At 40.1% G+C, this 27,273-nt stretch overlaps 1 protein-coding gene across 1 annotated transcript in view; it reads left to right on the forward strand.

Moving 5' to 3' along the window:
• The window catches only part of LOC138276386 (adhesion G protein-coupled receptor E1-like), a 718,998-nt gene extending 692,143 nt beyond the window's left edge, over positions 1-26,855 (forward strand). Inside the window, exons 13-15 of the mRNA XM_069219188.1 lie at positions 25,595-25,780; positions 26,137-26,331; positions 26,778-26,855. Coding sequence (XP_069075289.1) covers positions 25,595-25,780; positions 26,137-26,331; positions 26,778-26,855 — 459 coding nt within the window. The remainder of the gene's footprint in view (positions 1-25,594; positions 25,781-26,136; positions 26,332-26,777) is intronic.
• The last annotated feature ends 418 nt before the right edge of the window (positions 26,856-27,273 follow it).

The raw sequence follows: 27,273 nt of genomic DNA on the forward strand, positions 1-27,273 counted from the left end.
CTGGAAAAAGAGGGATCTGTTGAAAATTTCAAGTTTCTGCTGAAACAGAGAGAAGGGGAGAGTTCTCATTTGTCCCCGCTGATTCCACCAGATGGACAAAGAGGCAGAGTCCCCATAAACCGCTGAGTAGTTGTCCATCAGGCCTAGGACACATCTAGTGCGACCAGATACCCACAGCTTGACTTTGTGGTTTTCAACAGTATTTTGACTGAAACCTTCAACATTGCATGTCTCTGATTCTAGTGACTGGATTTTCGTCATTCTGATCTTCTTTTATTTATTAAAATGTATTTTATTTTTCTACATTTTTATGGGGTTTTCTGGTATTGTGTTTTCACTTTATCACTGTTTGAGGTGCTGCATAGATACTTTATGCATTGCTTCTAAGTCAAGCCTGGCTGCTCTGTGCCAAGCTGCTACAGGGTTGAGCAGAGGTTCATTTGGGGTTTGTTTGTGCCTCACCCTGATGAGGAATGTGTTTGTTGCTTTAGTAGGGTTTCACCCCCTCAACCAGCAACCCAATTTCTTCATGTGCGAACCAACCTGTATCATATCTTCATCCCTAATGTCCGACAATTACACAGTTGGGCCCTTTTGAGTTGCTTACCCCACCACTATCAGACATGAGCTTCTTTATATGCCAACTGCCTCAAATTTAGTATTGTCACTATCTTTGGATTGAACATTACCATTATTTATTGCAAATTTTGCCTCTGACTGCTGTTCGGTCACCAGATCTAGTTATAGCCTTCTAAAACTCAGCATGGCAATCACCCTTTTGCCTTCATTCAAGTCATCAACATCATTTTTAAGTGGGATCATGATTAAGGCTATTAAAAAACATGTGCTCACTAGAGATGGGAAAGCCATTGAACTATCAAATATGAAGTTTGTGGCTCCCACTTTTTGTATTCAGAAGGGCAGAAAGTGTTTGAACATTTGCCTTCCAGTAGGGTCCATGATGAGTTTACTGAAGCATAGGACAGGTTAAAGATCCACCTAACAATGAAGTCCATATTGTAATGGAGAGGCACAATTCTAACATCAGACCTCAAGTGATCAATGAGCCTATTGAAGCCTACTTCATTGCTTTAATAGTAGTACTTGGTAATTATGATATTTGTGATGTTTTGTATAAGGAAGCAGATAATGGTGCATTGCAGCTATAAATAAATCAAAGAATATTTACTACAACATCTTGATCCCATTCTAGTTATGAATATAGACATTGTGAAAGTGTGGAGCAATACATAAAATCCATTACATGCTTACTGAGGACATAAAGTTCAGCAGACTTTGTGCTGATAATATGGTAACCTGTGAAAAAACATCTGATTATAAATTTAAGAATACAACGTCAGGAATATCAAATGTACCAGATAGTTGGCCAATACATGAGGAAACATTTGAATCTAAAGTCACTTTGCCAATGCTTGCAATAATTCCAAAAGAGATGGTAGAGTGATGAGATTTTGAGAAGCAAAAACCGTGACAGGTCAGATATAAAATGAGGGCTAAAGACTTGAGTCTCACCTTTCTATCTGGCCAATAGTATGTCTATATCTATATATATATATATGTATATAGATATAGATCTATCTATCTAGCTATCTATCTCTCTATCTATCTATCTATATGTATATACATATATATATATATATATATATATATATACATATATATATATATATATCACATTTACAAGGCTATGTTACCATAACATAATATATGGCAAGACCTCCGCCCTGCTCTCCCCTGCCCTCCTCCCCTCTCTGTCTTTCTCCTACTGGGTGTCGGCAGCGGACCTCCTCCTGAGCGACCCGTCAGAAACCGATAAATTACTTCAATTATTTAAGATTTCAGAACCGACTGTGAAAAGCGAGCATACCTTTCACTTGTGTTACGTAGGTAGATCTGACCTTTGTCGCAGACACCAGGACATATATTTAAAATGAACAAAAACATCGGGACACCAGGACAGTCCTCTGAACACTGGGACTGGTCACTCTATGTTAGGGCCTTATTTAGAATTTGGCGGACAGAATACTGAATTATAAACATGGGTGATGTCCTAGCTGCTGTATCGAAACTGCATTGAAGCCCTTGACATTTGTTGTAAGGCAGTTGGGATATTCTTCATATTTTGATGGAGTATCCCATCTGCTAAACTCTAAATAAGGCCCTTAATTTGATATAAGAAAATGGAATGGTTATGGAGAACAAGGTTAATCTTGTACTAATTATTTAAGAAGTGTTGGAAAACAATGAAAAGAAGAGTTGTGTTGATGTAAAACACACATTTTTGGATAGTTGATAAGGAATATTAAAGGGCACTCAAATGTATGGTCAACCCTGAGGGAAGGACATTAGACACTTTGCCCAAGTCTGGCTCAACTTATCAGGAGATATTTGCTAAAAAGGGGCATAGACAGGTGTATTACATCTAAATGACAGTGTCTCTCTGATGGCTGTAGCAATAATTGATCCAAGCCATAGGGTAGCCTCAGATAACTTTAACTCATTGGACTTGTGAATGCTATTTAATTTGATTATAGACAGTAGAGGTTCAACATTTGTGATGCATAGGGTCTTAGTGAAGATGATCCAAGGTCTTTAAAGGCATTGTGGCGGTGCTTGCAAAAATGGATCATCATTTTGTTTGTACAGATTTCAATTGTATTTTAGATCCAGGAGGAATACTACAACTTGGGTATAATGGAACAGCATGGGCAGAGTTTGCTGTTTGATTCAAGCAGTTAAGGTGATCCTGTGGCTCTCTGCATACCAAACGGGAGAACATGAAGAGTCCTGTGAATTTACATATTCTTGATCTGCACAGTCTGTATTATTGCCATGACAGCCCCTTCTTTGATGCTGATGCTTATTGTGTTGTCTGAGCTATACAGCATTAGACTCAGTAGACACTTTCCAATGTCCTTAACACTCAGTTTCAGCCAACCAATTTGAAAGGTTTTCCTTAAACTTCTATTGGAAACTTTGAAGCTTACGTACTATTTGTCCACAGAAATTGAGGTATTTTGGCAACAACAATCAAATCGCATTTTTATAAATGATTTTGTCAGTGGATACTGTATTAGTTTTTCATCAACCAGTCTTAAATCAATTTCATTTGAAGGGAAAGCATAGGGAATCATTTTTCAAAACTAAAAACTCTCCATGCTTGTATGCATCAAGATGTGGATTCTCCCCAGGATGAGGTGGCCTGATGGCTAATAAAATTCCACATTGTCCCTCCTTAAAAACATGGAATGTAGGGATAAAATAGTTATTGTTCAGACTCTTTCTCTTTGTATGTTTCATATAGTCAGTATTGGATATCTCCTAATCTGATCTACACAGTATTTTTACTGAGTACTCCATTCTACCCTGATATGGCAGATGTTTTTTTCAATTTTTAAAAACTCCTTAAAATTATTAAGGCACTAACTAATGAGAAGTCGACTATTCCTAATTGACTGCCGGTTGAGTCTTGCAGTGGATCTGGTACCTATGTTATTGCCTAATATTAGTGAGCCAAAGGCAGGGGAGCTGTACCCCCTCCTGAGAAAATGCGAAATTGATTGTTTTTCCTAAGAAGAATGAATTTCCAATACTGACTCAGTCTTACCATCCCAGCTCACTTTTAAATGAAGATGCAAATCTATACATAAAGTTATTGGCTGTATGACTCCAACATGCCACCTGACAACGGCCCTAATTGACTATGCTAGGGAATCCAAGAAAGCAACTGCTGAAATATAATTAAAGATAGAGAAGGTTTTTAATCACTTGGACTGAAACGTCTAAAAGATACTGTGATGGCATGAGCATTCTTGGACCTTAATGCAATGGGTACACAGAGCACCTAAAACTATGTTTTAAACAAATGGCATTCTTGCTGGCTCAATATAGGTGCCTCAATTGACACACCAGGTACTCCCTCCCTCACTAATGCTGTGTGTTACATATAAGGAGCAATCTATCCAGCACTCAATTAAATGTAGCAATATGCCACATCTTATATTTGCTGTATGCACAAATGACATCACCTTCATGCCGCACCCTGCAAAGGTTTCAGAGGCTATTGAAAGTCAGGTCAAACGGTTGGCACAGGTATCTCACAAAAGCTAAGCCCAGATTGCCCCATGTTCTTCCAGTGGAGAATAATATGTCAAAAGGCACCAAGGTGTCACGAAAGGTGGAATATGATGTAGAGGTGAATCTGATAGGAAGGATATGGAGATTTTCAGTGGTAATTACAATCCACCATTGAAAGACTGTACTAGAATATTAAAAAATTGGACGTTCTCCTTAATGGGGCACCTTAATAAAACCAAAATTTACCTGGATATTCTTCACTTATTTAATGATCAGCGCTTTATGTGCCTCTACATTTTTATTAAATTAGACTGAGCTATTTCAAATTCTATCTGGGCACAACTGAAACCTTGTACAGTGTTATGATTTGTCCAGCTAGCTCTCCTTTGTAGAGAATGGGCACTGCTGAACTGTCAATTGTACTACAGGGTTGAAAGAGAGTAAGCACTTTGTGGCACAAAAGCAATATAGGTGTACTGGATCGTTTTCTGATCTATTCTTCGAGGGGTTTGTTGCAGTTTAGCGTGGACTCCTTTACAGTTTGACCAGCAATTTTCAGCCTCTTCACAGTGGTAAATTCAGTCCAAATTGTATGTTTACAAAGAAATGTACCCCATTTACACCAGTCATGAATTCACAATGGAATTCCTGGTAGACATAAACTAATTGTATGGAGGTCTCTCCCTTGTGTGCAAAGCATTAATGGTACAAATTGAAGTGTCCAAAAGCCTCCTAAACAGCACACAGGAATGACCAGACAATAAGCTGAAGGTAAGAGTTCCAAAGTACAGGTTGTTCTGTGCAGCCTGAGATGAAAGAACAATATCAGGAAGATTACTCCTACTCTTTTCGCTTTTCTCCCTCCCCTATAATACCTCATTTGTCCATGATAATATGTGAGGGAAAAAAGTAGATAGGGCTTAGTTTCAAAGCAGGAAATTTGAGGCAATGTTGTAAGGGCCCACTGTGCTAAAAATCTAATTAAAAACCACATGTTTGATGAATATCCTGAAACAGCAACAGCTTTGCCTGTGATTTATTCTGCCCACTATGATCCATGATGTAAAATGATGTACACATTCAAAGATTAACACTATACATGTTTACTGATACCATGAGGAGCTGAAGCCACATAAAAATGCATTTAATAGTTAGGGAGCACAATTTAAAAATACAGTTTCTATGTGGGCCACAGCAAGAATAACTAAGACTAGATTTTGGTATCAGATGCCCAAGATAGAGGATCCCTGAAAGCATCTTGTTGGAGGCTAGGTTATTAGTAGGAATAAGACTACACATACCACTAGCATTAAGGCCACCCTGCCAACATAAGTTCCAATCAAGATCTCAATACATTAGCCACTGCCTCAACCCCTGGCAGCTTGCAACGAGCAGGCTCGCTTAATTTAGAATGAAGGTATGTAAACCATTTATATAGGCCAATACAGTAGTAAGACTCAGCACACAATACAAATACCACACCAATTTATAAAAATAGGAAACATGTTCATCTTTAAAATTACATTAAAAGAACAAAAATCCAATATAGGGAACTGGAGGTATTCATTTTTAAAAATTATATAAAAAAGATGTGCTTTCTAGTGCTTAAATGTCAATAGCACCAACCGGGGACATCTGGTCACGTTAGACTGGTACCAATCACAATCCTTGATGAAGCCCTGCTCTCATACACGGAGCAGCGCCACTTTTCTTGCTCTCAGTAGTTTCCCACTAACACCACCATGTGTGTGCCATGTTTAATATACTGTGCACCATGGCGGTAGTTAGGGAACTAGCATCAGATTTTTTTACACTAATTTGGTGCTTTTCAGGATTAGCATAACAAATTCTGATGCTAATGCTGCAAAGCACCCGAAGGCCCATTAAAACCAATTGGAGCCTCTTTTTAACACCTGCTATGAACAGGCATTAATAATGACGAACAAATGACACAAAGAAATCTCTGAGATTTCTTTAAGCCATTTGTTTGGACCCCCTAATGGGGGAACACCACCTTTGCATACATTATGCCTGGCTCATGCACAATGTGGCGCAAAGGATTACAAAGTGGTGCAATGCATGCTTTGCGCCACTTTGTGTATTTGGCGTGGTGATTTGGGCCTCTCTGGGCCACAATAGTGTAAAACAAATGTCACTAATGCAGTGCCAGGAGGCATTAGGGGCTCTTAAATCTGTCTCTTAGTTGTTTTTCTGGAGCTTTTTCTCTTGTCATCGGGTGAGGCTCCTTGTCAGGCTGGGTTCCGATGCAATGTTGTCTGCTTGATTTTTTGCGGGCCCATTCAAATCCTGCAAGTCTCGTTGACAGGGGAAAGCTTGCAAGTTTCAGTGGGACGAACTTGAAATTCAGGCTGGTTGCTGTTGGTGGTGGCTGTTTGACTTTCATCAACGGGTCTTTTTCACAAAAGTTTGCCAAGCTTCTCCAAACTTCTGGATTTTCTTCCAGAGGTTTTCCTTTGGGTCCCAGGGTGTCCAAAACACATATCCAAGGGGCTAGAGCTCTGAGATGGTCCTTGGATGTTTGAACCACAATTTCCACAATACACCTGGCCAAATCCTTAAAAGTCCACTAGACACACTCAAGGCTGGGGACATCTTGTCAAGATGGTGCAGGGAAGTTCTGTTAACCTGTTGCTTTCAGGGAGTGCACTCCTTTATCCTTTTGGAAGCAAGGCAAATTCCTCAGGGCTGTAGTTCCCAGTGTGCAGCAGGAGCAGTCCTTCAGAGAGCAGTCCTTTGGATCAAGACCAGGGTTCTATCAGAGCAGTCCTTCTTCTCCTTGCAGTTTCAGGCAGCAGATCTGAGTTACTATCCAACTCTTTCATATCTATTCAATGGTCTGGGGGACAAGATGTGGCACCCCATCCAATGAAATGCAGGATGCCACCCAAAAGCATGACAGCAACCTACAAAGTGTGGCATAATAGTATCTCACTAAGCAATGCACTTTAAACATCCAAGATGGGGGGTTCTCTCCAACAGAGTGAGGCCTTGCTAAACCAACCTACTGGTGTGGCTCATTTCCATTAACACTCCCCCTCCAGACCATCTGCAAATTCCATTCCTGGGCCTGCCATCTGGCTGAAGGGCACAGGTTGAGGGGGTAGGCTTAGGTAGCATTCCTTTCTGTCCTGTTCTCTTCGAAGCCCAGTTTGATTTACCCAACCCCATCCTGGTGTGGCCTCTGCGGCAGCTGGAACCCCCATCAGATAAACTCTACTTGATGCAATCCACTTATCACCTCATCAAAGCAACCTGGCCAATCCTACTAAGGCTGACGAATCAGGAGAGGCCACTAGCAGGCTGGATTTTGGCTCACAGAAAAGAACGTCCTCGAACTTATGTTCTCTACTATTCATGATACATTCAACGATGGCAAGTTGTTGGATTTATCATTACCAATATTTTGGGTCCTTGAATGTCACATTGAGCCCCTTCCTGGTAATATTTATACTTATGTGAAATATTCAAATGTTAGCCTATGGAGCTATGTCTCTAGAATGTGGCAAAATTAAATAAGCACTTATTCCCTCACCAGGGCATATAAAACATCTTTGATAATGTCCTTTCTTATAGTTACATGGCACCCCAATCCTGGGGCACCTACGGGAGACATATGTCAAAATAAGGTAGATGACCACTTTGGAAGTACCTTTAATTCCAAAGTTGTTGCACACATTTTACTTTTTAAAGACAGTCTTCAAGTCAGGGCTGCCTTTAAAAATGACAGCAGGCAGAAGTGCAGTGCACATTCCAGTGCAGGAAATCTGCTGGACCTCTAAACTTCCCAGTCCTATTACATACTAGGGACTTATCAGTAGTTTGAATCCCCCTTGCCCTATTATATACTAGGGACTTACAGGGGTCTATCATGGCCAACTGTAACTATACACAGTGCCATATCTTCTACTAATCAGAGCACTGGCCCTAGGCTTGGTTAGCAGAGCCCAGGGCACAGTCAAAGACAGTTACCACCAATATGTCAGGGAAAATGGGGTGACCATGCTAAAAGGTTGACTTTCTCACACATATTTTATGCATTTCAAACCTGAATAAAAATGCATCACTACTGGGATGAAGTGAACAGAAGGTTTAAGGCGCTAATTTGCTATGATACATTACATAATTTCCAAAATGTATTCTGCGGGGGTGTAATAAAAAGTAAGGATCCTTTGCAGAACGTATTTGCCATTTTGTTCAAAAAGCTAAAACATGCATTCGTGCCACCCACTGATTCAACCTTTGCGGCTAATGGTCCGAATGAAACAGGTCATTTAAGAGTCGGTGAAAACACAAGAGTCACATGCTATGGTGGAATTAAGAAGGGAGTGTTAGTATAGCCGCAGCAGGTAATACCGTCCTTTAAAGGTTTGCTCCAGCATTACTGGCCTAAGACAAAGTCTGCCTCTCTCTTATTTCTATATAATGATCCCTGTGAGAGATTCATACGAATTTCCTCTCTAGCCTACAATATTCTCTATGTACCTATCCCATATTTTGGATTTCAGATGAGAACCGAGGACATATATCTCTGCTCATTTTTCAAGTGTTTCCGTTGCATGGAATTCTGCACTGTTGGGCAGCTTCAGTGATATTGTTTATGAGGCAAGCTCTGTACATTGATGTATATCTATTTCGGCTTTTCACACCTGAAAATTCTAAGTAGCATCGGGCAGCTAACGCTGTTCGGCCACAGTTTTATATTTAACTGTAGTGTAGAAACAGTAGTATAATGTCCTCCATTGTCACAGTAAACCTCTGCTGGCAGTGTTGTGTGTCCTTAATAAATCATATCTTACATCTTTATGGTGGCAGCTTGAATTGAGTTCTTTTATGGAACATGCGAGAAATATTTATAAATTCCCTTTATTTGAAATCTTATTTACTAAAGCCGTTTTTTCTAAAAGTTATTTTAATCCACATACACTATTTTCCCTGTTACCGATGTCTGCAAAATGTAACTTAACTGAAGATGTTACTTTCTGAAAACGTCCTCAATAAATAGTCTACTATTAATCTATATTAGGACTTGGATATCAATGTGAGAAACATTATCATCTCTCATGAAAATGTAAAGAACACCCTAAAGCTCTGACATTCTAATTTCAGCATTCAAAATAGAACGGCGGTTCTTAACAATTGACTGCTGTCGACTCCAACTGAATCATTAATGGATGTCAGGGACGCCCGCTTTAACGATTTCTAGGTTTTGAACTGCAAAACAAGGCATGAAAATAAAGAAGCAAGTATATTTCCAAAATACACAAACTCTGAAATATTTTACTTAATTCGTAAACGAAAAATTTCAAAAATATTGAAATTTTAATTTTAATGAGAATTAAAACTTTTTCCAAATGCACTTTGATTTCCAAAAAGGTAAACAATATGCTAAAATCTAACATATCACATTGGTCCAAATTTATGAAGAATTTGCGCAGAGTTTGCATTACTTTTTAATGGAAACCCACTGCAAAGTCTAGGTTGGTATTTACAAACCAATGCAGATTACAATTTGCCTTTGTATCCAAAAGAAATACAAGGTAGTGCAATTATCTGTCTTGCGTTACTTTGCGTCAAGGTGGTGTTCAATGGGTGGCGCATGGGCATTTTTGTGCAACCATGGGTTTTGACGCAAATCCCTATCTATCTATGTAACAAAATCCCGTTCCTCCCTGAGGCAGGTTTAACAAGGAGAAATATTTTGTATTTCCCCACATTTTCCTTCTTTGCCTTTGTATGTGTGCTGCATTCTACAGCACACATACAAAGAGGGAAATCCCTTGTTTATTTCTCGTACAGGAAGGGATTCCATTCATCTGTTCACACATTCATCAATCCTTTCACCCATCCATATTAATTCCCCATCCATCCAATGACCATTTCCTTCACACAGATTTACTCATCCTTTCACTCTTCGAGCTATTCATCCTTTGACTCTTGTCCATCCTTCCATCAATCTAACCATCTCCTCATCAATCATTTCCACCTTTCTTTAATCCTTTCCCCACGTAATGCTTTCACCCTTCTATTCACCCTTTTAACCAGCCATCTATGCATTCACCTGTGTTTTTCTTTTCACTCATCCTTCCTTTAAGGTTCCCATTCTCATTTTGTTTTTTTTCTCCATATTTTCTTCCTTACACCTTTCATTACTTTCACCCTTTCTTCTTTCTCCTTTCACCTCCTGACCAGTTTCTTACAACCAAAATTCTTTCTTTTCACACACCCGATTTCCACACCTTATAATTTGTGTGCAATATAGTTTGCTCACCGTAAAACTGTATGCCTATGCATACAGATGGATGAAATCTAAATGGATGTCAAGAATAACTGACTGATGAAAGGATGATGAGTGTGTGGAGGAGTAATAGTGTCGCGTAGGCTCTCATTATTCTAATGAGACTACTGGATGTTGAGCGGCAGAATCGCCCACAGTGTGGGAGACTGAGTCTGACCCACTGCATGTGACACCTGTCGCTCCAATCTGGGTTTTGCTCTGGCCAACTAGCAGTGCCTCATCCCTACCCAAGGGCGGGGATGACTGGGCAGCCAAGCGCATGACATAATTGGTTTCTCAGGGAAGCCGTGGTCACTCAGGTCTCATCCGTTTCTCTCAGTTACCTTAGTCTCATATATAAAATGACAAAAAGAGGCAGTATATGTTTCACTAATGATTTAAATAAAACAACTGCATCTTAGATAGCAAAGCATGAGCTGCAATAACCAGCACGACACAGCATGGCAGTATTAAAATAGTGACGAGAAGAGTGAAGCACAGCAGTAACACTATCATATTGTCATTACGGTCAATAGACCAACTCCTACCTAGGCTATGATAGAGCACAGCGTGTTAAGCTCTAATTCTACCCTTCAGGTTGTCCTGGGAAGACATCATCCCCTATACCTGAGCAAAGGCCTGTGGTCTGCATTACCATCTGTAGCGAAGCATTCGGCAATCAGCATGCAGTCGTGGTTTTCTGGCTGGAATCTCCCTCTAACATGTAAGGGACAAGGAAGTGTTATTATAACAACACAGCTTATGTTCTGAGAAAATGTCCCTACATAAGGATGTGTGTTTTCTACAAATGTCGAAGACTAAACTTATACCACGTTCACCGGCAATGTACCGTGCTTAGGCCTTGGAAGAAGCACAGAGTGAGCAAGAATGTTTTGTTTGAGAACAGAGTGCTGGCCTAGACAAAAACAGTTAGATAAACAGAAAATAAAATAAGACCGTAAAAGTGGCTATTGTTACAATAAAATGAAGCAGAATAACTAATGAAGCAGAATAACATATCTAGGTTATCAGCAGCTTGGCCTAGTGTGTTAAAATAACGTGCATGGAGCTATAGCTAAAACGGCTACACAACAGTAGGATGGATGGACAGGCGAGTCGATGTAAGGATGAAGAAAACTATTCTAGGAAAACGTTTGGTTCAATGTGGGGAGCATGTTCTTTTTCTGGCTAGTTCCTTGTCCTTGTTGTGTCCCGTGCACCATATCTTACCTTTATACAATCAATTAATTTGAGCGTACCCATGTTTTTACCCTTTCGAGATTTTTCAAGCCTGAAATTTGAAAACGTGATTCACATCTCATGAAAGTTTGATTTGTTTCCATTGTGAGAAATATTATATATGTGTGGGAAAGTACCATCTTGCCTGGCATGTTACCCCCATTTTTATGTCCACTGTTATGTCCTTTGGATTGAAAAATGCACCTGCCACGTTTGAGAGGTTGGTGAATCCAGTCCTCCAAGGATTGGTTGCCCTTAGTGCAGCATATCTAGATGATATTGCTGTCTTTAGCTCCACCTGGGATGATCACCTGGTCCACCTGTGAAAAGTTTTGGAGGCCCTGCAAAAGGCAGGCCTCACTATCAAGGCCTCAAAGTGTCAGATAGGGCAGGGGAAAGTGGTTTATCTGGGCCACCTGGTAGGTGGGGAACCGATTGCACCACTGCAGTGGAAGATCCAAACCATTATGGAATGGGCTCCCCCTACAACTCACACCCAAGTGAGAGCCTTCCTAGGCCTCACAGGGTACTACAGAAGGTTCATAAAGAATTATGGCACCATAGCTGCCCCTCCTAATGACCTCACATCAAAGAAGATGCCTAAAAGGGTATTATGGACAGCTAGCTGTCAAAGGCTTTTGATGAGCTCAAACAGGCCATGTGCTCTGCACCTGTCCTAAAAAGCCTTGCTACTCCAAAAACCTCATAGTGCAAACTGATACTTCTGAATTAGGGGTAGGGTCAGTTCTGTCACAGGGTAACACTGAGGGCCAGGATGAACCTGTTGCTTTTATCAGCAGAAGGTTGACCCCTAAAGAAAAGCCTTGGTCTGCCATAGAGAGGGAGGCTGTGGTCTGGGCCTTGAAAAAGTTGAGACCATACCTCTTTGGGACTCACTTTATTGTTCAGACAGACCACAAACCTCTATTATGGCTTAAACAAATGAAAGGTGCAAACCCTTGGTTGTTGAGGTGGTCCATCTCCCTACAGGGAATGGACTATACAGTGGAACATAGACCTGGGAGTACCCACTCCAATGCAGATGGACTCCCCAGATATTTCCACTTAGACAATGAAGACTCATCTGCACAAGATTAGCCTTGTTGTCCCTCGTTTGGAGGGTGGGGGGTTGTGTAGGAAAGTACCATCTTGCCTGGCATGTTACCCCCATTTTTACATGTATGTCAGGTTTTTTTTTGCCTGTCTCACTTGGATCCTGCTAGCCAGGACCCCAGTGCTTATAGTTTGTGGCCTGAATGTGTATACCTGTGTAGTGACTAACTGTGTCACTGAGGCTCTGCTAATCAGAACGTCAGTGTTTATGATCTCTCTGCCTTTAAATTTGTCACTATAGGCTAGTGACTACTTTTACCAATTTCAATTGGCATACTGGAACTCCCTTATAAATCCCTGGTATATGGTACCTAGGTACCCAGGGTATTGGGGTTCCAAGAGATCCCTATGGGCTGCAGCATTTCTTTTGCCACCCATAGGGAGCTCAGACAAACCTTTACACAGGACTGCCATTGCAGCCTGAGTGAAATAACGCACACGTTATTTCACAGCCATTTTCCCTGCACTTAAGTAACTTACAAGTCACCTATATGTCTATCCGTCACTTGCTGAAAGTTAGGTGCAAAGTTACTAAGTGTGAGGGCACCCTTGCACTAGCATAGGTGCCCCCACATAGCTCAGGTCCATTTCCCCGGACTTTGTGAGTGCGGGGACACCATTACACTCGTGCACTACATATAGGTCAATACCTATATGTAGCTTCACAATGGTAACTCTGAATATGGCCATGTAATATGTCTAAGATCATGGAATTGTCCGCCTATGCCAAATCTAGTATTGGGGAGCCAATTCCCTGCATCCCCGGGGCTCCACTATGGACCCCGGGTACTGCCAAACCAGCTCTCTGGGGTTTTCTCTGCAGCCACCGCTGCTGCCACCCCACAGACAGGCTTCTGCCCTCCTGGGGTCTGGGCAGCCCAGTCCCCAGAAGGCAGAAGAAAGAATTTCCTCTGAGAGAGGGTATTACACCCTCTCCCTTTAGAAATAGGTGTTAAAGGCAGGGGAGGGGTAGCCTCTCCCAGCCTCTGGAAATGCTTTGAAGGGCACAGATGGTGCCCTCCTTGCATAAGCCAGTCTACACTGGTTTAGGGAACCCCCCAGTCCATGCTCTGGCACGAAACTGGACAAAGGAAAGGGGAGTGACCGCTTGTTTCCAGCGGTGTGAGGGAACTCTGGAGGCCTCTGAGTGGCCAGTGCCCGCAGGTGACATCAGAGACCCCTCCTGATAGGTGCTTACCTGACTAGTTGGCCAATCCTCCTCTGAGGGTTATTTAGGGTCTCTCCAGTGGGCTTTTCCTCAGATAACGACTTGCAAGAATTCACCAGACTTCCTCTGCACTTCTCTCCTTGACTTCTGCCAAGCATCGACCGCTGACTGCTTCAGGACGCCTGCAAAACTGCAACAAAGTAGCAAGAAGACTACCAGCGACATTGTAGCGCCTAATCCTGCTGGCTTTCTCAACTGTTTCCTGGTGGTGCATGCTCTGGGGGCTGCCTGCCTTTACCCTCACTGGAACCCACGAAGAAATCTCCCATGGGTCAATGGAATCTTCCCCCTGCTTCAGCAGGCACTAAACGTCAGCTTCACCGGTACGCTGGGACCCCTATAATACTGACGAGCAAGGCCCCTGGAACACAGGTGGTGGACCCAAGTGACCCAGACTGTCCAGTGGTCCAACTGTCCAAATTTGGAGGAGGTAAGTCCTTGCCTCCCCTCTCCAGACAGTAATCCTGTGCACTGGGTGAACTGCAGCTACAAGGGCTTCTGTGCACATTTCCATGAAATCCTGCATACACATCTGATCCTAGCTCCCCAGCACTCAGTCCTGCGATGCTCAGCTCCCTGAGTTGATCTCCGGTGTCGTGGGACCTCCTTTTACAGTGTTGAGATGACTGCCATGTTCATACTTCTTGAACCCGTGTTCAGGGACTTTGGTGGCTGCTTCCTGCTTGTGCGTGGGCTCTCTACATTGCTGAGGGCCCCCTCTGTCTTCTCTTCCAAGTTGCGACATCCTGGTCCTTCCTGGGCCCGGACAGCACCCGTTTTCACTAACTGCAACTCTTGCAGCTAGCAGGGCTGGTTTGCTGTATTTTGCCAAGGAAACAACTCTGCATCCTCAAGCACGCCATGGGACATCTTCTGCACAAAGGAGAAGTTCCTAGCACCTTTCGTTTCTGCAGATTCTTCAGCTTCTTCCATCCAGAGGCAGCCATTTTGCACCTTCATCTGGGGTTTAGTGGGCTCCTGCCCACCCAGACACTTTCGCGACTCTTGGACTTTTTCCCGTTCCTTTGCAGGTCTTCAGGTCCAGGAATCCATTTTCATTGCTTTGCAGTTTGTTGTGGTCTTTGCAAAATCCCTATTCACAAATTTAGTGTGTTTCTGGGGAAATAGTAGTAGTTTACTCCTACTTTCCAGGGTCTTGGGGTGGGGTATCTTCGGCACCCTTAGTGTTTTCTTACACTCCAAGCGACACTCTACACACTACACCAGCTTAGGGGTCCACTCGTGGTTCGCATTCCACTTTCTTAGTATATGGTTTGTGTTGCCACTAGGCCTATTGCATCCTATTGTATTCTACAGTGTTTGCACTACATTCTGACTGTTTTACTCACCTGATGTTGGTTTGTGTGTATATTTTGTGTATTTTACTTACCTCCTAAGGGAGTATATCCTCTGAGATATTTTTGGCACATTGTCACTAAAATAAAGTACCTTTATTTTTAGTAACCATGAGTATTGTCTTTCTTATGATATAGTACCTATATGATATAAGTGGTATAGTATGAGCTTTGCATGTCTCCTAGTTCAGCCTCAGCTGCTCTGCTATAGCTACCTCTATCAGCCTAAGCTGCTAGAACACTAATACGCTACTAATAAGGGATAACTGGACCTGGCACAAGGCGTAACTACCATTGGTACCCACTATAAGCCAGGCCAGCCTCCTACAATATATATATATACATACACAAGTATATATATAGCATTGGATGGTGTAGTATGGCAATCTGACTATTTGCTGGTAACAATAGACGTTGTGTCACTATATACCTCCATTTCACATAAAGTGGGGATAAATGCAGTGAAATTTTTTCTGTGGCAAAAAAGTATTCATTTCCTGAAACATTCTGAGATGCTATTAGAAATGATAGATATATGTCTCAACAACAACATTTTTCTGTTCAATCATCAAATCTATAAACAAATCTGTGGGACAGCGATGGGAATGACCTTCTCCCCGAGTTATGCAAATCTCATGATGGGGTGGTGGGAGAACTGCGTAGCTTGGGCTCAAGAGAATGATAGATACATGGATAAGGTGATCATGTGGCTTCGCTACATAGACGACCTGTTCCTGATTTGGCATGGAACCATAAAAGATTTTGAGGAATTCTTTCGTATATTTAATAACAATGATGTAGGATTACAGTTTACATACAAACTTAGCAATACCCGGATTGATTTCTTAGATGTGCAAGTACACATTGTAGCAGGAACATTACAGACCACATTATATAGAAAACCCACTGCAACTAATAGTATTCTGCAAGGTACCAGTTTCCACCCTACATCTTTAATTAGAAGAATCCATTATGGTGAATTTATCCGTATAAGAAGGAATTGTTCAGATGAACAGGACATGAACGATAAATTCAGTGAAACTCTACAAAGGTTTATTAATAGGGGATACACTTTAAAATCTATTAAGCAAGGAGAATTGAAGGCAAAAGAAAAAACCCGCAATCAGGTGTTGGCCAAAAAAAGTAATGTGCTAGCACATCCAGAACAGAATAAGAAAGAGATTAGACTAGTTTTGGATTACAGTAAAGAAAACCACCAAATTGTAAAAGTACTGAGAAGACATTGGCATCTAATCCAAAAAGATAGTGACATTGGACACCGGGTCGGAACATGTCCTTCCATTACATATCGAAAAGTACCATCTTTGCAGGACATGCTAGTAAAAAGTCACTTTGAGTCGCCCAGAGCTTTTGATTGGTTAATAGGGGGCAACAAGGGTTTTTTCTGTTGTAGGAAATATAAATCATGCAAAATTGGTTGTGATAAAAAGTTTGTAACAGATTTCAGAGGAAAACATTTAGTGATCAAGGAAAAAATTACATGTGAGACCTCTTTTGTGGTGTATGTTTTAGAATGTCCATGTGGCCTGAAATATGTGGGCAGTACCATATGCCCTTTAAGAAAGCGCATCTTAGAACACAGAAGGGCAGTGCAAAATGAGGACATGTCTTATGCTATAACGAAACATCTTAAAACTCACCCAGACCTGAATTGGATGACCATGAAATACTATGGTATTGCAACTGTACATAAACATGAACGAGGGGGTGACAGGGTTCAGAAACTAAGACGTTTGGAGTCGAAATATATCATCAAACTAAAAACCAAGATGCCTTATGGAATCAATTACGATGAGGAGTTGTATTGTCACTTATGATGTTGAAATAACAATGATATATTACTGTCTTTATAGTAAGACAAGGATAGGCAATTATGATTTTGATGGAGAATTTGGAAAAAATAAGGGGGGCAAGTATCCCTGTAGTGACTTGAAAGATATAGTTTGGCTGTTGACTATTAATCATTAGGTATTTATAATTAGTAACAAAAGCCATGACAGTAGTATCTTATATACAATGTAACAAGTATGGAGGAGTAGTAACTATTGGAGTTTCCATTTCGTTTTTGTCTGCACTTTATCATCACATGTTTGTTGGAACACTCTGGGTGTTTATTAATTCACTTGTTTTCTTTTGTTATATTAGTAACACTTTTGAGGCAAGTTTATGTTTATTGGTGATGTGTTGTAGCACTAGATATGTTATATATATAACTACATATCCCAGAATGCCACATAAAGGCATAGCTTATTGGAAAAGTATAAATGGAACATGTTTTGGAGTAACAAGTTACCGTGATCAAGACCGAGAAGGTCGAAAAGCATAGGGGTTAGGTGGTGGGATCGTTTCTTTACTGAAATAAAAGAGGATTCATCACAATTCTGTGACTGCCGCATCTTTAACTTGAATGTTAAACTGGCAAAATTATATATATATATATATATATATATATATATATATATATATATACACACACATATACATATAAATACACAATATCAAAATAATGAATGAACTGAAACAAGTTTTCAGTTATTTCAATTAGTAATATCCATTTCCATTTGCCAGTATGTGCACCAAGATACAAAAAAAGTCACGCGCTTATTACGAATTTTGGAGGAAATTTTTCACATTTATGAAGTTCTCAAAGGCTTTCAAGGGTTCTCATGGTAAACTGAAATTCATAAATTCCCAGGAATACTCTAGAAAAACATCAGTGAATTCAATTTGTGTACATGCAAAGGCACCTCTGCATTAGTAAAAAGCATACATATACTTGTGGAAATCTATTGAAGTATGGATATAAGACTAAACCTTTTTTTTCTCTGCGGGGAAAATATTTTCCTTGTGGAGAAACGCATTTGCATTCCCACCAATTTTCATTTCCGCCTGGAATTATTCCAGCCCTTCACTGTTTCGAGAGTGGGAATGGGCCATGGAAAGGTTTTTGAATACATCTAAAAAAAACATTTGTGGATTTTTCAAGGGGCGCCCTCTGGATTTCCCCATCCTTGGTAGAAGATTTTCTCACACAAAAGTATGCCTGAGTTAATCCTTTCTGCAAGTGTAAACCTCCATTTTATGAATCTCATACCTGACTAAAATGGCCACTTTTATTGAAACTCTTTGGAGCAAGTAGTAAAATAACCTTTCCCTCTTCTTATGATTACTTGGCTTGCTAGTAACTATTATAGCTTTTGGCTATGTATCTCCCCAAGGGAAGTTACTTTTGTAATTAGACAGTCTCTCCTCCCTATTCTCTTTCTTTTCAGTTCTCAATTTAAAATGCATTATCCCACATAAAATGTACTACTGTTTGAAAAAATGGCCCTTAAAAGCTGTTATAGTAGCGAAGTACTAATTATTCATAAAACCAGAATCTCACCTCTTTTTTTTCTGAAACTTGCTCAGTGGAACTCTCATCATTCGTTCTTCTGGAAAATTTACACCAACGCATCTATGAAACTGATAACCTGTCCCACAAAGTTTGATACCTGTATCTTAAGATCTCCGTATAGTTCCTGTGCACACTGTGTTCCTTACCCATACTTTCAATTAATTGATTAATTCATTAATTTATTACAAAACCAGTTAAATCCTAAAATAGCCTATTTGATATATGCCTAGATGACTTTTGATTGTTCGCAAATACAAATAATGTAATGCAGTTTATTGTAATAAATGTGTTATACTGTAAAAAATATATATAAAGCCCATAGAAAGGCAGTGGCAACCACAAATGCACTGGCATCAGTACATTGCAAAGACTACATACATGCTTTTTATTTTATTGTTTTGCCAAAAGTCGTTAAAAATCGTGTTTCTTAAAGCTGTTCAATTTACTTTTTTACACGGGCAAGCAAACGTTTTTAATGTTTTTTTTGCAATCTTCACATAATTCTATGGAAAGGTCAGTAATTTGAAATGTGTGCAGTTTTTCAGTGGGTCATATTATGTGAACACAGGTACTTTTGCAACAAATAAAGAAGCATGTGTCTTTATTTAAGACTAACCAAATGGTTAAACCCACATTTTGGAGTGCATTGCAGTTTCTGATTCGGAGGTGGTGAGGGGAGGCTTAATGGAATTTCCACCAAACTGGTATTCTGAGATTTGCTATAGTACCTTATTCAGCAATTTCCAAGGACATATTTCACCTGGAACAACATAGAAGAATACTTTCATGGAAATGGCTTGGACTGTGGGAATTACATGCACAAATACCAGTTTCTGCTTTAATTTACCATTCCCTACGGAACACCTTGGAATTTGGGGGTCATACTGCACCTGGAAATTACCACACTCTGCAGAAGAGGTGCGGGAATTGTGCCCTTCCTCTAGGGTCACCTGGGATTTATTTTGCCTTTTTATTGAACCTTATTTTTATTGACTGCAGAACCTGTGCTCTTTGAATGAGCTCTCCCTGTTGAACATGGGAAAATTGGCGTCCACATGATTGCCACATTAATAGTATATGGTAGAACTGTTAACGCGTCCCAATCTAGATAATTTATTCACTATGGGACTCGTTTTAGGCCGATGATTCTTTTGACCCTGATTGAAGACACCTTAAGACGAGATAACTAATCAACATGTCAATCAATAAATCAATAACCTCATCAATATACACAATAGCAAATCAATCAAATTAATCAATGACATCAATAGAATTGAAACACACCATGACCTTTCAGTCATGAATAACCACGCCATATTTTTGGAAATTTATGATGTTTATTACCTATTGATTACACTCTACTAGCAAGTTTATTAGTCTCAATACCAGAAAAGACATCTGCACTGTAAGAAGATGGCAACTCGAATAGGATTTCATCAAAGCAAAGGTAATAAACATTAGAACATAGCACAACGTCAACATGAGTTAACTTTAGCAGAGTATCATTAGCGCATTATTCAACAAAGCATAGATTCAGTCATTTAGTCTATTTGCGTCCGTTTAGTGAATTCCTTAACTAACCTCGAATTAGCATTAGCATGTTGGGCTTCATGCAAAACAATTTAGTAACACAAATTTAGAAAACATCTAACTATGGTCTCTACAAAAAGAAGCAGTTGGTACCTAGAAAGGAAAGGCAAACAGACAATTACAATTTAATCATCATATAGTTACCCTCTGTAGTGGGTAAGCATACAGAGTCAGTCTTCGTCCACAGGACAGCAGTTGATTCGCAATCAGCCAGGAAACACAGCAAAGTTCAGCAAGATCGGGCAAAAGGGAATACCTACCTCATAAGGAGGAAAAGTATAGAACGGGTAAGGCAAAGTAAGGATGGTTTGGAGAATTTAAACAGCAAAGTCTTCAAGCAGAGTAACAGAGTGGCTGGGTAATAGGAAAAAGGCATCAATGGCTTAAAATGGCTAATAATGGCATATAATGGCTGATTTCTCCTCGTGTCCAAGAATTTTATATCAAACTTGTTGTACAGTTTCCTAATTTCCAATTGGGCTGGTTTTGGCACACCATCATCTCCATCCAATGGTGTACGTCTCATTTCATTAAGATTGTCACCCCATAACAGTTCTCACGTAGTTTATTGGCTCATGTGATTGACGTCTCTAACGGGTAGAATGTCAGGTACAAACTTTACCTTTCTCAGGCTCAGTCAGTAGTCCCATTGCCCATACCAGTTCAGGCGACCTTGTACCTATTGCAAGTTTACACTGTTGCATTCAGCAAGAATGTCTCCTTGAACAAGTCGAGTCTTCATGAGAATGAATCTACTACGGTTACACTCATCTTCTAGCTCCTGGAAAAGTACAACTACATGTCCTTCAGCAAGTCAGCACACTGCACGTTAGAAAAACACATTTAATATGAAACCGGGCAGCTAGGCCCGACTCATGCTAACTAAGGCCTAGTGAATTAATTAGCAAATCCTTAACGTATAACTCTTAATACTAGTACACAATCATACATTAGCACATTAATATTTCATTATTAGTCAGTTTCATTAATCATCGTATACATTGGTGGCCACTCCCTGTGGGTACATTTCGAACACATGTTCAGTAAAACACAGCAATACATTTTCTATGCGGCATTATTTTGCATTAATTCATAACCATTTCATGTTAATTTTGATTATAAAAACTACGCTCCAACACTACATGTACCAAGGGGCTGAAAATTAAATGCTATCCCTGGGCTGCAACGTTCATTGTGCTTCCTACTGGAGTAGTGTTGGAGTGTGACTTTTATAATCAATATTAACATGAAAAGCTTGCAATATAAGCCGCATAGAAGATGTATTAACTTAGAAGAAAATGAATGTACGCTTTTGAAATGTGCCCACAGGGAGTGGCCAGCAATGTATACGATGATTAATGAAACTGATTAATAATGATTTAACAGTGTACTAATGTATGATTTTGTATTAGCATTAAAAGTTATGTATTAGGGTTATACTAAATTACTCACTAGGCATTAGTTAGCAAGGGTCTGGACCTAGCTGCCTGGTCTCAAATTAACTGTGTTTTCTAATGTGCAATGTGCTGTTTTCCTGAAGGACACGAAGATGTACTTTTCCAGAAGCTAGAGATATGTGTAGCCATAGTAAATTCTTTCTCATGGGACCCGACTTGCTCATGGAGACATTCTTGCCGAATGCAACAGTGTAATTCACAACAGGTGCAAGGTCGCCTGGACTAGGAGAAGACAATGGAACTACTGACTGGAGCGCCAAGTGTAACTTTTCTTACCTGACATTCCACCCATTGAAGATGTCTATCACAGGAGCCAATAAACTGCATGAGAACTGTCTTAGGTGAAAATTCTAGTAAGGTGTGTGACGGATTATTGGACAGAGATAACGATGCACCAAATATTGCCCAATGGGAAATAAGAGACTTGTTCGACAACTTTGATATAACGGCGTGACCCAAGGAAAAGTCTGCCATTATCGAGCCATTCCTCGTCATCCTTCATCATCCCTTTTCTGAGAGACTTTGTCTTATACCTTGAACCATCCTCACCTTATTCCTTGCCTGATATGCACTTCTTCTCCTTATGAGGGAAAAGTCTTTACCTGTTCTATCCTGGCTGATGGCGAATTGACTGATGTCCTGAGGATGAAGACTGATCCTGCATGCTGACTCATTCAGATGGGTAACTATCTGATGATAAATTGTAATTGTCTGTTTGCCTTTTCTTTCTAGGTACCAAGTGCTCTTTTGATAGAGGCCATAGTTAGATGTTTTTCAAATTCACATTGCTAAATTGTTTTGCATGAAGCCCAACATGCTGATGCTAATTCGAGGTTAGTTAAGGAGTTCACTAATATTGGGTGCAAATAGACAAATGATTGAATTCTTGCTTTGTTTAATATTGTACTAATGATACTCTGCTAAAGTTGACTCATGTTAACGTCGTGCTTTGTTCTAATGTTCATGACCTATGCTTTGATAAAGTCTTACTCGAGTTGCCAAGTTATAGTGGTATTGATGTGCTTATTAATATTGCGACTAATAAATATGATACTAGAGTGTAACTAATAGGGAATAAATATCCTAAATCTTACAAGATTTGTGTGGTTATTCACCTGAAAGGTCATGGTGTGTTTGATTCTTATTAAATGTTATTGATTAGCTTGACTGATTAGTTATTGTGAATATTGATGAGGTTATTGATCTATTGATTGAAATGCTAAACGGATATCTTGTTCTGAGAAGTCTCCAAACGTGATCAAAAGATTCATTGGCCTAAAACGAGTCCCCTTGTAAGTAAAATTACCAAGGTTTGGACGCGTTATGAGTTCCTCTGCAGTAAAAAGTTTCCAGGCCTGCCACTGGTGCCTGGGTGCACAGTTTCAAACTATTTTGATCTGAAAAAATAAACAGTTTGCCAGGCCTAAATCTGCCTTTTTAATATGTATATTTCATTCCTTTCGTAGGTTTGAGGTTTAGTATAATTTTAGTTACTGAAATATACCTCCTGTTTTGTTGTGTTTTCACTTTATTGATGATTGAGTACTGCCAATATACTTTACACATTTTCTTTAAGTTAATCCTGATTGCTTTGTGCCAAGCCACCAGAGGTTAAGCACAAATTTATTTAGTGACTTTTCTAGTTCATCATGAAATAGGTTGTGATTATTATGTGAGATGGGTTCTCAACCCCCATCTAGACTTCAATTTCTTACAATAAAGATTTCCGGATGTGTCTTACCACACAGGGTATCCTGTGAAGGTTGCTATGATGGCCTTAGTGTTCTTCTCCTGGTAGTGTGGCTGAGAAGATTTCTTCATACATTTTCCAGATTCACTGGGTTTAATAAGAGTGAATATTAGCTTGCAACTCAGTGAAAATTGTTTTGCTATCGGGTTCAAAGTGTGAAACGTTTTAAAGAGTTACAATAAGGACATTTAGCCAAATTTTGCTGGTAAAAAAAGTTTGCATGTTGTATCTGAAGCACTATATTCTTCAGGAAAGCAAACAACATGTTTTTACCCTTTATAGCATTATAGGGCTCAACAGCATGCCAGGGTGGGTAGTCCAAAAATGTTGAGTTTAACTGTAAATTTCTTTTGTTTTCAAATTTACCTCTTATGCTTTCCTTTTTGTTCTTAGTAAACAGTATTAAGTGAGATGCTCAAATATAGATCTATGAAAGTGCATTGTTTGGGGGGAACTGTGGGCAATTTGAGTGTTTTTCTCTGCAATTCCCAGAGAAGTGAGTTTATTCCCATTTCAGGAATCAGAGGCGCAAGCTTCTATATGTATTCTAGGGAAACTCATGAGACCTTTTCAGTGGGATACTAATTCTACTGTGCAAGGTTTTCCACAGGGAAGAACTCCATGCAGTGAGAAGAGCATCTCCTATGCAAATGTACACTTATTTTTTCCTCTGCAAGAAAAATATTATCCCCATAGAGCACTGACTGCTCTCATGGGGTAACGCCTACAGGGTGAGCTGCATCTTTTCAAGGCAGCGCACATCACAGTGGTGTTACAGGCTCTACACCTGAATCACACCTGAATCACACCAACCTCTAAACTAAGCATGGGGTCTGCAAGAGGAGTGCCAGCACATTGTTCTTCCTTTATCAGAGTCTCTTCAGATATGTCTAGCTAATGCTGCTCACATTGTGACAGCTTTGTTAGCATCCCAATTTCTAAGGAGGTTTAATATTAGCCTACGTTTTACGTTTGAAAGGCTATATCCCACTTTTCACCTACTGGTCCATTTAACCTGTGATTGCCCTAAAAAACTGGAAAACATAATGAACTTAATTTTATTTGTTATTTAACAAGTCTGCCTAGTAACTCTATGACATATGATAGTATCAGCTATTCCTGGCTTTTCAACAAAAAGCATGATTCGTGTTCTGGTATGTGTTGTGTCATGCACAGTAGCTTTTGGTATGATTGAACGTGCTGTGCAACCTTGTATAAATGTATGTGTTTTAATGTCACAAAGCCCATATTATGTAGGACACTGATGTACAGGCTTTGGAAATCTTGGTAATTTTGTCCATGGTCTGTTCAGTGTAACTTAGATGTATGATGGTAAAGTTGTGTCCATTGGTGTGTGAACTGTGTTGATGAACACAAGCCCAAGTAATTTGATGCCTAAACATAAACATATTTCTATTAGCACTTCCTGGCTCACCCTTAGAAGCCTGGTTCAAGCACCAAACTGCTGCAAGAGAAATGCTTGTCGGTATGTGCAACAATTAACTAAAACAACAGTGCATTTAAGAACTGAAGCACCTTATGCATTCAAAAAAGGTTACTTGAAAATAGAGTCATGTCATGACTGAAATGATACAAACGCAAAGAATAATCAATGTGAGGATCAAAGAGTATATAAAACCATAAGGCAATCCATAAAATAAGTAGGAAATCAAAATAGTAATCTTACTCTGTGGAATGCAGTAGATCTGGACCAGAGCCTCCTTGGCGGCCATCTTGCGCGAGGTGAAAATATGGTGGTTCAAGTAGGTCAAAAATTCTACTTTCAGCTGTAAAAATGTTTTTGAAAGTTTAAGATATTCCTTGGGCAAGCCTGAAAGCTCTAGCCAAGAAGTGGTCCACAAGGTCAGTTATGTTTGTTGAGTGATACCACTGTAGCCCTAAAATTCTCATTAATAACCTCAGGGAAGGAGATACTGCTAAGACATCTACACAAGTATGTATCAATTTCCACAGCAACTCCTGAAAGCTACTGATCTTTGCATATTCAATTGCATTCTTACATTTCAATTTCATTTTTCGGATTTTAATAGGAAAAAGAAAACAGACATGAAGTGATCTGCGTTTTCTGGAATTCTACAGAGGAAGCAGGGAGCTGGTCTCGCCAAGGCTGTACATTAAGTAACTCTAACAAGACTCACACAGCATGCAGCTGCACCCACCTCTCAAGTTTTGCCATAATCATGGCTATTCAGGGAATAGAGGACCCCCAAGATCAGGTAAACAGATCAATAACATGCGGGAAGGATTCAGATGGAGGGTCTTGCATTGTATTTCATCAAATGGCAAGGAGCCTATGAATGTCTATTCCTTTGACGGGAGTAACTGAATAGTGTTCCTGCCCTAGGGAAGATACAAAAGGGTTCACTACAAAGTAGTGAGTAGAGTGTTTACTAAATCCTCTGGCCCAAGGGAGTAAAAAATTGACTACATCAGTTGAAACGATGTAGCAGCAGGTGGCTATTAAAGTGTAGCGTCACATTTTGGCTTGCCTTTACTGAGGAATGCATTATATATGTCTTGGAATAGCATAAATTAGAACATAATCATGTGTGTTTTTGATGTTTTTGTACAGCATCGTTTTCCTTTGCTGGTCCTCACCTATGTTGGGCTAACATTCTCCCTGATATGCCTCAGCCTTGCTATCCTCACCTTCGTGTTCTGCAGTTCAAGCCTCAACACAAGCACTCCCATGCATTTGCAGCTCTGTATCTGCCTCTTCCTGGCAGAGCTGCTGCTGCTCACTGGACTGTACAGGACAAGCAATAGGGTAAGACATTTCACAGAATGTCCTAAAATAAATACTGCTTTCTCAAACTACAGTGCCCACAAACATTCCTGCCGTCACATCCACTCAAGTGAGATTTTCGATTCCTTGTTCCCATGTTATTTCAAGCTCGCACTGTGGGGCCATTTTATAAAAGCAGTATGAGTACAGAAAGTATTGCTGTATGAGTACTCTTTTAAGTACAGCCCTTTGTGAATTGGTCGCGCAATAACAAGCTCAATACAGAAGTGTAAAGAGGGCACAGTCCTTTCTGTTTGTACTAAATGTTTATGAAAGTTCTCTCAATATTCACATTTTATTCCCGTATCACATGCTTTGTGGCCACTTCACAAATATATATAAGAGTAGGTAAAAAAGAATTACAGGAGTACAACTTCACATACTCATAAATGCTGGTGTGAATCAACCTCATTAATTCTTACATTCAGCCCTCTTCCAATCGTCTTATCAGTTTGTCAGTTTATCAAAGCTCTTCAATTACTTTTTTGTCACTGATCACAAAATAATAACATTATGAGTTATAGTCCTCTACAGAACTGGGTCATGCTACAGAAAGCACACATTCCCGAAGTGTGTTAGGATGAGGTTGATTCGTCAGCTCAGAATTGCGCTAATTGCCCCTTGATGACTCTTGTGGGGATGGGATCACCCTTCGAACTCTCATAGTAACCACAATGCCACAGATTATGGTGCTGGGTTGAGACCTGCAGATGACAGCAAGTGTCCAAAAGCATAAGAAGTGTGAGATTTAGGGCCTCATTTACAGTGTTTTGATGGAGGGCAGAGCCACAAGCCTTCTTGCTGTGATGCCCTGCGTCAAAACAAAAGGGTAGTAATATACCATATCTACAAGATATTGCACATTCCTGCCCTTTCCCCCTGCGCTGGTGCACAAATTGCTGCCATGCGCCAACACAGGCACCC

The sequence above is a fragment of the Pleurodeles waltl genome, chromosome 2_2, assembly GCF_031143425.1.
Source record: "Pleurodeles waltl isolate 20211129_DDA chromosome 2_2, aPleWal1.hap1.20221129, whole genome shotgun sequence".
NCBI classification, from domain to species: Eukaryota; Metazoa; Chordata; class Amphibia; order Caudata; family Salamandridae; genus Pleurodeles; species Pleurodeles waltl.